We start from the raw sequence: 13,142 nt of genomic DNA on the forward strand, positions 1-13,142 counted from the left end.
TTTGGAATAAGTAGAACATAAAAATAAATAACTGAAATAAACACAAAATATGACGTGTGTTTTAAGCAATGTAGGATTTATCATTTTTTGTAGGACTGAGACAAGCTCCATGAAATCATGTTGAGTGCAAGCACATGATGATCTCACATGGGTAAGATGTCACTGCTCCGAGTGAACAGTGCTCCAACAACTGCCCTTCCCTCTCTTCTTTTCCTTCTCTCTCTCCCCCCGCACCCCGCCAAAGAATCTCAAGAAATCCTCCCTATGGGACAGAAGCCATGGGACATGACCACGATGCTGAACACAAAAGGCAGTTACACCACAGACACCCTGTGGGGGTGAAGCAACTTTTGAGTTTGGGCTTCAAGCAGAAGATCCTGTTACAAGCGCAGCACAGATGAGCTGCCAGCTCCTACGCGGATGGAAAGAAATCCGTCTCTCTTGCAAGGCTTGTATCAACCCCCCCAAAAGCAGTACTTCTCATCAACAAATGCCACTGAAATAGTCCAATAGAATTTATACACCTACAGTACCTGGAGGACCAGCATCATGCCATGACAGCACATTGTAAATCAACTGAAGTAACAGCTAAGAGCATAAATGCACAAAACGTGCTGCTTTCCACTCCCTTGGACACAGCATCAGAGAAAAGCATAGTAGATGGTAACTTCTGTCATACATATCTAAAAATATTATTTAAATACCATAGAAAAGGCTATTTGAGGTAACAGGATCCTTTGTTAAGGGTACCCGATGGCTGGATAGAAAAAGAATTGCACAGCACACACTCCCACTCAGTAGCAATCTCCCAACCACCTTAACTAAAACTATAAAGCAAGTGAAGCAGGTAAGCACATAACAAAGTATAAGTAGTAACTGAGAAATTGCACAGCATTCATTTCAGCAGGTTTACAGCAGCCAAAATAAAATGGTGCAAAGGGTAGTCAGATACAATAAAGAACCCAGAAAACATGTTACAACTTGAAAAGCATTATGAAAAAGCCAACTCTATCTTTCACTCAGCTGTTGAGAAACAGCATTGCTATAGATGTTTCAACATGTCTTAGCTTGCCTTTGGTACCCAGCTTTCCAGGGATTTATTCATTCATCTTGTAAGTAGCCTTAAGATCTCAGACCAATGTATTGTTCTCATCAGTGATAAACACTGGAGGCATGAAGGTGAACCATTGCCACTTCATTTGCAGCTATATATATCTAAATATATATATAAATAATACAGTCTTCACCTGTATTATTTATCGGAACCATGATGCATGACCCACTGCCCCCTGTCCATTAGAACTGAAGTGAGGTAACAAGAATCCTTTGGCCAAATGACACTGCTGGAACAATGTGAAAAATCAATTTACACTTTTTTCTTTTCTGAATGTTTCCTGAAGTTACACATACCCACAGGAACTTAGTGTGATGAAGCCTATAAACCTATGAACCTCATTTTAACAATTCACAGAGATGCTGTGCAAGCAGTGTGCACCTTCCAGTTTCAGAGCAGACACTAAACAGCCCCAAACCAACCACCACAGCACCATAAGGCACTGTAGGAAACCCCACAGGACCCTGAACAGCTGAAATATTCACACAAAGAGCACCTACGCTGGAAGCCAGAGCACAGCTACGCAGCAACAAAGTGGGTATTAGATAGCAAAGCCCAAAGAGTCCAGCAGAAATCAGTAAGCAAGTATCATCAGCAAGGCTCTAAAGAAGGCCTTGAATATCTCCAGTCTGATCAGGCCCTGAATAGAAATACTCCAGTCTGATCACAGTATTTGTTAATTTAATTGCACAGCAATTAAACACTCCTCAGGGGCCTGTGCTACCTAAATCATCTCTGAGCAGACAACTTTTAAGACCAGAGAGATGCGTCAGATCCCTGCAAACACAAGATGTGCTCAAATTTATTTTACATTACTATGCAAAAAGCTTTGCAAGTACTTTTACAGTAGATTTAGGGTGATTTAGATTAGATCTTAGGCAGAAGCTCTTCCCTGTGAGGGTGCTGAGGCGCTGGCACAGGGTGCCCAGAGAAGCTGTGGCTGCCCCATCCCTGGCAGTGTTCAAGGCCAGGTTGGACACAGGGGCTTGGAGCAACCTGCTCTAGTGGAAGGTGTCCCTGCCCGTGGCAGGGGTTGGGGCTGGATGAGCTTTAAGGTCCCTTCAAACCCAAACCAGTCTGGGATTCTATGATTTTTCAATTTCTTAGTTCCAGGCATATTTCTGTGCACAGCCCCAGGCTTTGATAAAGGCAGACTCTGTTACAAGCACGCGGTTTGTTGTATGTGCAAGGAAATAGTCACGTTCTTCTAAGGAACTCAAGTAGCTGTTGTTTCCAAGACTCAGCTGACTGGAATCATAGTTCAGAGGGAAATATCCTAAAAGAAGATGCTTGACAATCTATTAATACCATATCAAAACATAACACTGAAAACATTTCAAAGATGTAACACTGATTTACACAAAGCTATGAGCTCTTTTCAGTTACGGAAAGGTAGGAAGGCCAATAAAGAGATGTTGTTCCATGGCCATCACGGACTTCTTAAATTCGGTACCAAATATTTGTGTAATTAAGATAAATTTGTTCACCTACTCCCTGCTGTACTGCCCACTAAACAAAGGTACATTTCTCAAGGCTGAAGCTTAGTCACACTGTGATAGCTGGAGGTGACCGAGCTTATGAATCCTGGATTTGCCACGAGGAATTGAGCCCACCAAAAGAAATCTTCAACATATCCACCATGATGCCTACTTCCCTTTATACACCTTCAACACACACATCTCTCAGCAAAAGCTGACAGGTTTGAACATCTACCTCATAAAAGAAATAATAATAAAAAAGAAACAGGTAATACGAGACCCAGCACTCAACTATGAGGTCTCAGACTCCATTTGATCAGCCCACGGCCAGTGACTGGGAAGGTACCTGGTATGAACCAAACATGTTTTCACACCCAGTTACATGCCAGGATTCCACAGGACTCAGAGGTATTTTGGGTGTTTTGAATGTCTGCTGCTTATTTCAGAGCACTCAACCACCTTTATGAGCTTCCAACACTACCACTAACCATGTTGTTTTCTGCGTCTTTTACTCAAGTATCTTCATATCTCCTGCCACCTGGATTTAAGCAGACTCCCTTTTAGGTAATGAAGCATTTTATTTTTCAGCATGAACGATCAGGCTTTCTAATAACCTAAGGAACACAAATGCTTCTTTGTAACTTGTCCTATGACTCGGTCTTTCTGATCTATGTCCTTCAATGCTTCCCTTGCTGCTCTTCACATTGCACCAGAAACGGGACACGCTACCAAAGAACACTTCTAAGTGAGAAACCTAAAGGTACTCTTTGTACACCAGACAATATTCACTAACCTACATTATAGAAGAAGAGGTTTTTCAGTCACTTTTGTGGACACTGACAACATTAGACGAAATCACACAAAACTCCATTTTATGTGCTTTGCACTGGGACAAAGATCTGCATCAAAAAGCATCAAACAACTCTCTGAAGATGGCCACAGTACAGAAATGTCCTTAGTATTTCTGTTCTACTTTGATTTTTCTGGCTGTTCTTCCACTAGCCTCACAAAAGGTGCAGTGAATGGGCACTCCATTTCTTAGGAGGAGGTACCAGAAAGCTCTTCCTCTCCCCTGGAGAAAGCAATCTGTCTGGAGCCCTTCAAAGCCTCAGAAGAGGCAGCTACAAAACAATCCAGACTGGGACCAAAGCATTAGCCCCACTTGTGACACAGCCAATTAAGTAATGTTTAACACAGGAGAAAGCAAGAAGCTAATGAAAGGCAGCACTAATGCAAAGCCGCAGCTGCAATCTGCTTGTAATCATACAAGAAAATGCCCACATCTTGGCTCTTGTTCATGGCTCCAGGGCCTTCATTTTCCATGACACAGCAGGTAAGGCAGGGACACTGTCACCCTGGGCCCTGCTACCTTGGAGGCCAGTACTATTCTGCTTTTCTACCCATTGGTGTGAGGTCCTTATCCAACCCTCCTTTGTGTATTGTTTCTATATCCGACTTTGTCTTTTACAGTGATTCACACGCTCAAAGAATTAACAATAGCAACTCCAGAGCCACTTGAAAGTGGGTGGAATAATGAGCTCCCTTCAAAGATATTAACACACATATGACAAGCAGTAACTGATCAAGCAGCAGCGCCTGAAGGAGCTGTCTGTCATCAACGAACTGCATGCTGCTTATCAGTTGGGCTGGATTTTCACTCTTGGGCACCAACAAGCTTTTTAGCATCCCTCAAAATTCCCTTATTACGTTCCATTCCATATCCTTTACCATTAGATACCAATACTGCAACAGTGACTAGAGGCCAAACCGTCGGAAGACCATGGCATTAGATGGTCTTTAGCCTCATTTCACAACAGGCTGTGACCAAAAGACTTTTGTGACCTTAAAAGATTTCTCAAAACTCCTTATGCCACCATTTCGTCTGAAAACAGCTCAGAGAAGCAGCTGGAATGTGCCGTGGAGCACAGCAGCCTTTTCTTTAGGGGAAAAGGGTTTTCAGCAATATGAGTGCACTGTCCTTACCTAACAGTTGCTAAGAAGTGAGGACAAGCTGCCAGTTTGGTAAGGCCAGGCTCTGGGCAGTGAAACACCTATGTCACAGCACGGACACACAACATGCCTCTCATTTAGCATGGTATTAGTACCTGAAAGTAATTCTTAGTTTTTCCAAATCAGAAACACCGATTGCTCCTTTCGTTATTCTAACTTGCTTCTGCATAAAGCAACTTCTTAAACGCAAAGCAGCTATGAGATACTTCTCACCAAACACTCCACACAAGAAGATGTGAACTTTTTAATACCCTTTTTCTTGAAAGTATTGATTAGCAAAAGCGTGAAGGGCTAACCCTGTGGCACACACCACCACATTCTCTGGCAGAAGAGGGAGGCAATTTTCTCAAGTTATGAGAGAAGTGCAGAGACATCTTGTACAGGATGTTATTTAACCCCTTCTCCCCCCTTAAGTGTCCTCCAGCAAATCAAAAACACTTGAAACACAGAGGATCTGAACAGGACAAAGCACCACTCATTTAACATCTCTGTTTCTGTATTTTATCATTTCAGTTTTCTGAAGGAACCTCTCACCACAGCAGCTGACAGTAGCTTCCTTGTTGGAAACAACAAACTTCTTAACTGCAAATGAAAGAGCCAAATAACATCAAAGGATTATCCCTTCCTTAACTTCACATTCAGGAGACCATCTCTGAACAGAAATCATTTCTCAGTTTGGAATATCTTGGAAAAAATCCATTATACTTCTAAGAGCCTATGGTACAAGCCATTCCCCTCCTGAGCGTGCCGTGTAGCACATCCATAAAAAGTAGCTCCAAAGTGGGAAAAGTTATGCCATAGAGTACAAACCCACCTCATAACAGGTGAAAGGCTTACCAGTTTCATTAGCAAAAGGATTCATGTTCTAATGAGAGAGAATGAGATATTAGAAGTGAAGGTCAGGGGAGAACCCAATAGGATCAAGTCTTCCTTGCAGGTTTGGCTTTCCCTTAAACTTCAAATTGGCACTGGGAAGCACCACAGGGATTAAAGCATTTGTACAGAGTGTTGGAAAGTAAACACAACACGTCAAAACAGGAAAAGATCTAATGCTGTTGTGCTACCTCATTCCTTCCACACTAGCATTTACTTCGCAGAAGGATGCAGCAGCTCCAATTTTCCCCAGAAGACTGGAAAATGGACGGAGTATGTCTGCACTGACAAGTGACTGTGTTAACCAACTCCTGTCCTTACCTCCCATCTTACAGAAGGCCTTCAGTTTCAGTATTTTAAACTCAAGTAAATGGGTCAGCTTCGGATACAGACCAGAAACTAAAATCCAAGTGGTCTCCAACAGGTAATTAAGCACTCTGCAAGAAGAATGTGAACTAAAGTGCCAGGCAGCCTCCCATAGCCCCTCAGTTCTCAGTGAGCTGAAGAGGACACTTAGAGGTGTGGTGCCCCAGTTACTTCACAACCAGCCATGGGGTGTGCACGTAAGAGTCCCAGCAATATGGGGTGAACACATACCCAGCAAGGGAGAATGCAGCAGGTCTGTCAAAAAGCTGTATTGAGAAACCCAGTGGTGACAACCATTTGGTGCATCCAGCACTACACACACATCCTTGATGTGTCAGTGAAATAGCAGCTACATTGGCTTGTGATGGTACCTGAGCAGGAACTGGGAAAGGAATAAATCTTACTATCTCCTATCTACCAGGAGAGACTGCCCAGAAAGATGAGGGAAAAAGTGATGGCAGAACATCCACATGATTAAATTCCAAATGAGAACCAACATATACAACAGAAATTAATCTCCTGTATAACTAAATCAGAAGTCAAAGCAATGATCATGCCTTCATTTCTTTCCATGTCATTTTAATAGCCTCCTTTCCAGAGACATCTCTTTCATACAGTGCCTCTGTTGAGCTGAGACCAACAGCCACAGCATGCTGCTGATTGCTTTAAACAAACTTGCTCTTCTGAACAGTACAGAGTGTCTGTCTTAAGCTTAAACGCTTACCCTGAGACCCACAAATGTTGAGCTACAGTATTGGAACAACATGTAATAGATACAACGAACAACTGAAGCACGGTAGGAAAAGAAGGAAGAATTTTTGCAGCTACTTCCTCTAGAACACCATTCTGATTTTATAAAGTCACTTGAAAAATCACTAAATGTCCATGACTGCTGACTGGGAAGCACTGAATCAACAGCCAGCATCTTAACAGCACAGGTTTAGAGCCCTCTTCAGCTAGCTGAGCTAGAAAAAGGAGCAGTCCTACGTTGTTTGCAGCCACTCTATGTGATTTAGCAAAATCTTTGAAGGATTCTAAAACAGACCATGCTACAAAAGACACACATTTCATCACTACAACATCTACGGATGAGCCTGAACGCATCCTGAAGTTCAGGTTTTAATTTTTGCTGAGCACACAAGGATATAAAAAGGAACTATCCCTACAGTTATCTGCTTTAAAATCTCACAGCTTCCATTTCAAACTAAAGAGCTTTAAAATACTGTCATGCTACAGTCCAACTACTGTAATTTACATCAGCCTCTTACAACAAGAGATAACACATTTGCTTTGCCCTCACTGAGTCCTAGGGAGGGTGCCTACCGGTATAACAACTTCCTTCAAATACACAGAGCTCTACTAAACAGTCTGAGAAGTATTTTTTCCTATCTCCAAAGGAGATCAAAGCCAGCACATTTGAACTATTTCTTGTCAGAAACTGAGAACAAACTTGGCATGGCTTATGCTGCACAGGAACTTGTTCATCCTGACTGGGTAACAGCACTTGTGCTCTTTCTGAAGTCCTGGAAAAGGAGCTATATGGAACAAAATTACATTAGAAAGGAGAACAGTACATTCAACTTTCCTCAAAGAGAAGCAGTGCCACAAAGGCCTGGACCTTCATCGGGGGGATGCTCAGAGGGCTCACAGCTGACAAAACATTTCCTGTCTTATGCACAAAAGAATAAAGCATATTTACTACAGCAGCATGACATATAAACTGGGCCTAAGCATGCTATGGGGAAGTGCTCCATAGAAATCCTGTTCACCTGGTCCAGCTTTGAGTCTAACACATTAAATGTCCACATGAACACGCAACTTCCACTTCCCCATGTAGTTTCCCACATTTTGCAGGGCACTTCATGTTTCACAGCAGCACTATCTTCCTCTGTCACCAAATCAATACCCAGGAATTTAAAGTAAGTTGAATATAATAAAATGTTTCCTACACACAGGACAAGGTGTTACTTATTAAAGAGGCCTAAAAACCACTTGAACATTCAAGTGGTTTTGGAAGTTGTGTTTTGTATTTCAGTCCAGTAGCATCAGTGACAGAGATCACAGTTTTCCAAATTAAGTATTTAATTTAGTTACATGTTTATAACTATTCTAGATACTTTTAACAGCTGATACCATTTGGGTATTGTACTTATATGAAGAGACATCATAGTCTACAAATGCTTTCAGGTTTTTAGCCTGTCACTACCTCCACAGCAACTCACTGATACTCCAGCAAAGCGTAACTGTTAGACCACTCGCAAGAAAGCTTCTAAGGCCATAAAGATGAACATAAATGATATCCTTAGTGCCCGTTACTTCCCAATTAACATGTGACACTTCAGTGTGGAAAGCCTCACATAACATGTTCTTAATGACTAATTATTTCACCTATACTAATTTCCTGGTCACACGCCTCTAATACAAGAGACAATAACAGACCAACACATCCAGTTGCTTTCTGCCTACAAAAGCTTTCAAAAAAGGAGAACACATTTTAGACACAAGGTATATAAGATGAATAATCTGAAAGCTGAATTATGACTGAACTCAGCTTTCCTGAATGAAGAATACAGTTGACTACAGTACCTGACTGTAGCGATATAGGAGCCCTCTGATATACATAGGTGTATCTCAGGGATCTTAATACCACAGTAACACACTAAATGGGAAAGGAGGTGCCAAGTGTGACCCTCCCTCACCGTCATTTTCAACTCCCTGCTTCCCTAACACTTTCTTTTCTACCACAGGCTCTCCCTCTTGGCCCACATCCCAGCGTCCTCTTCCTCCTTTTGATTCTTGCTTCCAGTTTCCCCAGAACATCCTCCCCTTTCCGGGGTGGCCGAGACACCGGCTGCTGCTGGGCCTGGCGCAGCCTCTTCTGCGGGGAGACCGGCTCCCACAAGGCCTAAAGCCCCCGAAGGGGCAGGACCCCACCGCCAGCGGCGGGCCAGCCCGGGCGGGAGGCCCAGGCCGGAGCTGAGGGGAGCCGGCCACGCCGGGACTCGCCGAGAGAAGGCGGCAGCCCCTCCGCGGCGGGAGTCGGGGCCGCTCACCTCGTCCTCCTTGTGATTGCGGATTCCTCGGACCAGGTCCTGCAGGTTCTTGTCAAACATGCGGTCGATGCTGCCCTTCACCATCTTCAGCGCCATGGCGGCGGCGGGGCCGGGCCGCGGGGCCTGCGCTCGGGAGCTGAGGGGCCGAGCCCAGCCGGGGATGGGAGCGAGGAGCCGCCGCGGCTCCTACTACAACGAGAGCCGGGTGAGACCAGCGGGCCCGGCCGTTCACATGCCGGGCGGGCAGGCGGGGGGCACGGACGGTGCTCGCCCCCGGCGCGGCGCTCCGCTCAGCCTCACAGCGCCTGACAAAATGGCGGCCGGTCAGCTGAGGGCTCGGCCACGCCCCCGGCGGCCGAGCCACGCCCCCCGCGCCCTCTCCAGCGAGCCCCCTCTCCGGCCACGCCCATTGCGTGTAGGCCCCGCCCATCCCGCGCCCGCCAATGACATTACGCCACTGTCACTAATCCCGCCCTCCCCCGGCGCCTGGCTCCTCCCTCTCCGGGCGCGCCCGCGGGTCCCACGTGGCGGGGGACGGAGCGGCCGGTCCCTCCCCCTGGCCCCGGTCTGGCGGCGGCTGCACAAGCGGGAGCGGCACGTTCCGGCCGTGTCCCCTTCGGCAACCACCCTGCGGGGAGCGAGCACTGAGCGCCGGGGCTGTGCGGGCACTGACACGTGTAGGGACTCGGGCAGCAGGTCGAGGGAGGGGATTCTCTTCTACTGCGCTTTGGGGAGACTCCCCCTGCGTCCAGCTCTGAGGCAACAGCACAAGAGGGACGTGGAGCTGCTGGAGCGAGTCCAGAGGCCACGGAGATGCTGCCACGGAGGGCTGGAGCAGCTCTGCTCTGGAGCCAGGCTGAAGGAGCTGGGCTGGGGCAGCCTGGAGAAGAGAAGGCTCCTGAAGGGGAGATCTTAGAGCTCCAGTGCCTAAAGGGGCTCCAGGAAACCTGGAGAGGGGCTTTGGACAAGGCCCTGTAGGGACAGGACAAGGGGAATGGCTTTAACCTGCCAGAGGGGAGATTGAGATGAGCTCTGAGGCAGAAGCTCTTCCCTGTGAGGGTGCTGAGGCGCTGGCACAGGGTGCCCAGAGAAGCTGTGGCTGCCCCATCCCTGGCAGTGTTCAAGGCCAGGTCGGACACAGGGGCTTGGAGCAACCTGCTCTAGTGGAAGGTGTCCCTGCCCGTGGCAGGGGGTTGGAACTGGATGAGCTTTAAGGTCTCTTCCAACCCAAATCAGTCTGGGATTCTGCAATGTTATCTGTGCCGTGAGGACCCCTATGAACATAATTGTAACTCTTTGACATTTTCCCTTAAAAAGGGAAACGCAATGCGTAGAGACTGATGTGTGTAGCTATTCCTGAACAAAACAAAAACAAACCCATGGGCTCCGTTCTTCTGCCAGGGTCCAACAAAAACAAACTGAAAGTCAGAATCTGAAGATGAGAACAAAGGGGAAAACCAACGGAAGCAAACAGAAATCCTTTTCCTTCCACCTGCTGTGCAGCGGCTCAAAGATCCCAAGGAGATCTTGGCAATGTCACGTCTCCTTTTTGTTTGCGAGCTCCTCTCCGTTTATTCGTCTGCTTTCCCAGATGCTGGAATCCAGCTCTGGAGACGAAGGTGGGGTGGGAAAGCAGCTCCTTGACATTTTCTTGTCTCCTTCCTGTTCCATGGAACCACCGACCTGCAGTGGGACACATCACCCCCTGGGCAGACACTGATCAGGCATCATGAGGGTGTTGGGTGCATGGGGAGAGGACGAGCCGCGGCTACCAGAAACCTTGTGAAAAGCCCTGGTTTAACCCAAACCACTTCAGCAGGTCCATTAGAGCCCAGGCCCACACACAGTGGCACCGTGACACCATCACACCATCACACTGTCACACCATTGCAGGACATCACACCAGCAGGGCCACATGTGGAAGCCCAGGCTGGGAGATGCAACACCACAATGAACTTACCACCACCAGCAGTAATAAGCCCCACACTGGTGCAGAGGGTGTAGAGGAGTGCAGCAGCACCCAGCACATGGGGAGAGTCTCCTACAGATGAATTTGGATCCAGACTTGATCCCTCCACACTGAGCATCCAAGGATTTCTCCTTCTGTGATGGCCTGACTTGCATCAGCCTTGGAAATCTGGGCCAGTAACAACTTTTTCACTCTTCAGTGTCTTAAATTCCCTTATGACCACCCTTAGTAAAGAGCATGGCTCTCAACGTAATCGTTGCCATGGGTAATATCTAAAGCCTTTCAAATTCCCAAGCTCTGCCTCTTCTGGCTGTTGCAGCTCAGATGTATTTGAATAACTAACGCCACCTCCTGGTTTTGCTGTTGTAAGTTTGCAGTTGGTTTTCCCGGGAAGGAAGTTTCCCACTCTCAGCTGCATCCCTAAGGGATGCTGTGCCATGGGATTGCTCATGATGGGCTGCTGATCCTCAGTGTTTGTCGGTGGGAGAACACAAGCCTGGTCATCATATCCCTGATGGGGCTGAGCTGCTCCTCCAGGGTTTGATCCTGGTTTTCCCCCACAGGCAGCACATCTATGAGTTTTCTTGCTGTCTTGCAGAGCTCTCCTGTCCCAGCACTTGGAGCGCTCCATGGGTTCTGCTGCCCACACTCCATCCCTATGAGGTTCAATGAGCTTTGGCTCTCATTACGTTAATAGCTATTTTGGGGTAAACTGAGCTGGGGGAAAGAAACGTGGAATTGGTGATATTCAGCCTCCAAAAGGGCAAAAGTAGGATTTTCGGCTGGGCTCAGCAACTGCTGCAGCATGGGGTGACCACAGGACCATGGTGCTGGACCAGTCCCAGGGCCATGTAGCTCCACATCCCCAAACCCAACCAAGAGGGGCAGACACAGGCAGGATTTGCTGGGTGCCCAGTCAAGGCTAGGGGCTACCCTGTAGCACATCCCTGCCCCTTGCTGCTGGTCCAGGTACAAGCAGGGCGATGGGTGCCTGAGCTGGGGTGATGGGTGCCCTTGGGGTGCTCGTGGTAGCGTGCTGTGCTAGTGTGACCATGCTGGGGTACCCTTATAGGGGTTGGGGTTGCCCATGATGAGATGGTCAGGACAGGATGCCTGTGTCAGTGTGTCTGTGTTCAGGCGAATTTACTGGGGTGCCCCATGTTAGGGTGCCCATATTGAGGTGCCCCATGTAGGGGTGTCCTTGGTGGGATGCCCATGATGGGGTGACTGTGCCAGCATGCCTATGTATCAGGGTGCCCTGTCCCCACGTGACCATTCTGGCGTGCCCATGTTGGGGTGCCCAGTGTTGAGGGCCCCCATGATAGGATGCCTGTGGCAGAGTGCCCATTTTGTGGTGCAGGGGTGCCCCATGTTGGGGTGTCCTTGACAGGATGCCCATGATGGGGTGACTGTGCCAGGGTGCTTATGTCGGGGTGCCCTGTCCCCAGATGACCATTCTGGGATGCCCCTGTCGGGGTGCCCGTCTTGCTCCGCCGGCTCCTTCCACCGGCCGGCGGCCACTGCCAGTCCCTGCCCGTCACTGCCCGCTCCTGCCCGTCCCTGCCCGCGAGATGGCGCCGGTGGCCAGGCAGAGCCGGCGGGATGCGGCGGGACCTGCGGGGGGGGACACGGACCCGCGTGAGGTGCCCCGTGTGGGGGACAGGGAGTGACCCGCGTTTGAGTGATGGGTGCCCCATGTTGGGGTGATGAGGTCCCCATATTTGGGCGAGGGGTGATGGGTGCCCCATGTTGAGGTGATGGGCACCCACGTTTGGGTGATGGGGGCCCCATATTTGGGTGAGGGGTGATGGGGGCCCCTTGTTGGGGTGAGGGGCGCCCCATGTCGCGGTGGGGGTGATGGGTGCCCACGTTTGGGTGATGGGTGCCCTGTGTTGGTGCCGGCTGAGCTGTGGCGCAGGGGCAGCCGGTGTCGCCGGGGGCCAGGCACGGAGCAGGCACGGGGCCAGCCAGTGCTGCGGGGACAAGGGACCATTCAGGCGCTGCGGGGGCCGCGGCTGCTTTCGGCTGCTCCGGCCCCGCGGTGGGTGACACGGGTCTGGCATCACGCTGGACATGCAGCTGGCATGGTCCCCTTGCCCCCAACCCTCCAGCGCCTTTGTCTCCCCACGGTCCCCTCTGAAATAGGGCTGCAGAGCTGGACACAGCGGGGATGGAGCCTGAGGATTAAACACTGCGGCCTCGTGCTCAGAAATGCCACATCTAATTCCTTGCTTGAAACTGGTGGCAAACGATGCCAGGCTGGCGCAGGCATGGCAGAG

General features: G+C 48.7%; 1 protein-coding gene across 6 annotated transcripts in view; it reads right to left on the minus strand.

Annotated features, from left to right (window-relative positions):
• Positions 1 to 9,212, minus strand: part of AP3D1 (adaptor related protein complex 3 subunit delta 1) — a 44,158-nt gene extending 34,946 nt beyond the window's left edge. For 5 of the 6 annotated variants that reach the window (XM_030509212.1, XM_030509209.1, XM_030509211.1 and 2 more), the window contains exon 1: positions 8,895 to 9,212. In XM_030509212.1, coding sequence (XP_030365072.1) covers positions 8,895 to 8,990 — 96 coding nt within the window. In that variant the 5' untranslated portion in view covers positions 8,991 to 9,212. The remainder of the gene's footprint in view (positions 1 to 8,894) is intronic. The other variant, XM_030509207.1, reaches the window with a different exon arrangement.
• Between the last annotated feature and the right edge of the window lie 3,930 nt (positions 9,213 to 13,142).

The sequence above is a fragment of the Strigops habroptila genome, chromosome 20 (genome assembly GCF_004027225.2).
Source record: "Strigops habroptila isolate Jane chromosome 20, bStrHab1.2.pri, whole genome shotgun sequence".
Lineage (NCBI taxonomy): Eukaryota > Metazoa > Chordata > Aves > Psittaciformes > Psittacidae > Strigops > Strigops habroptila.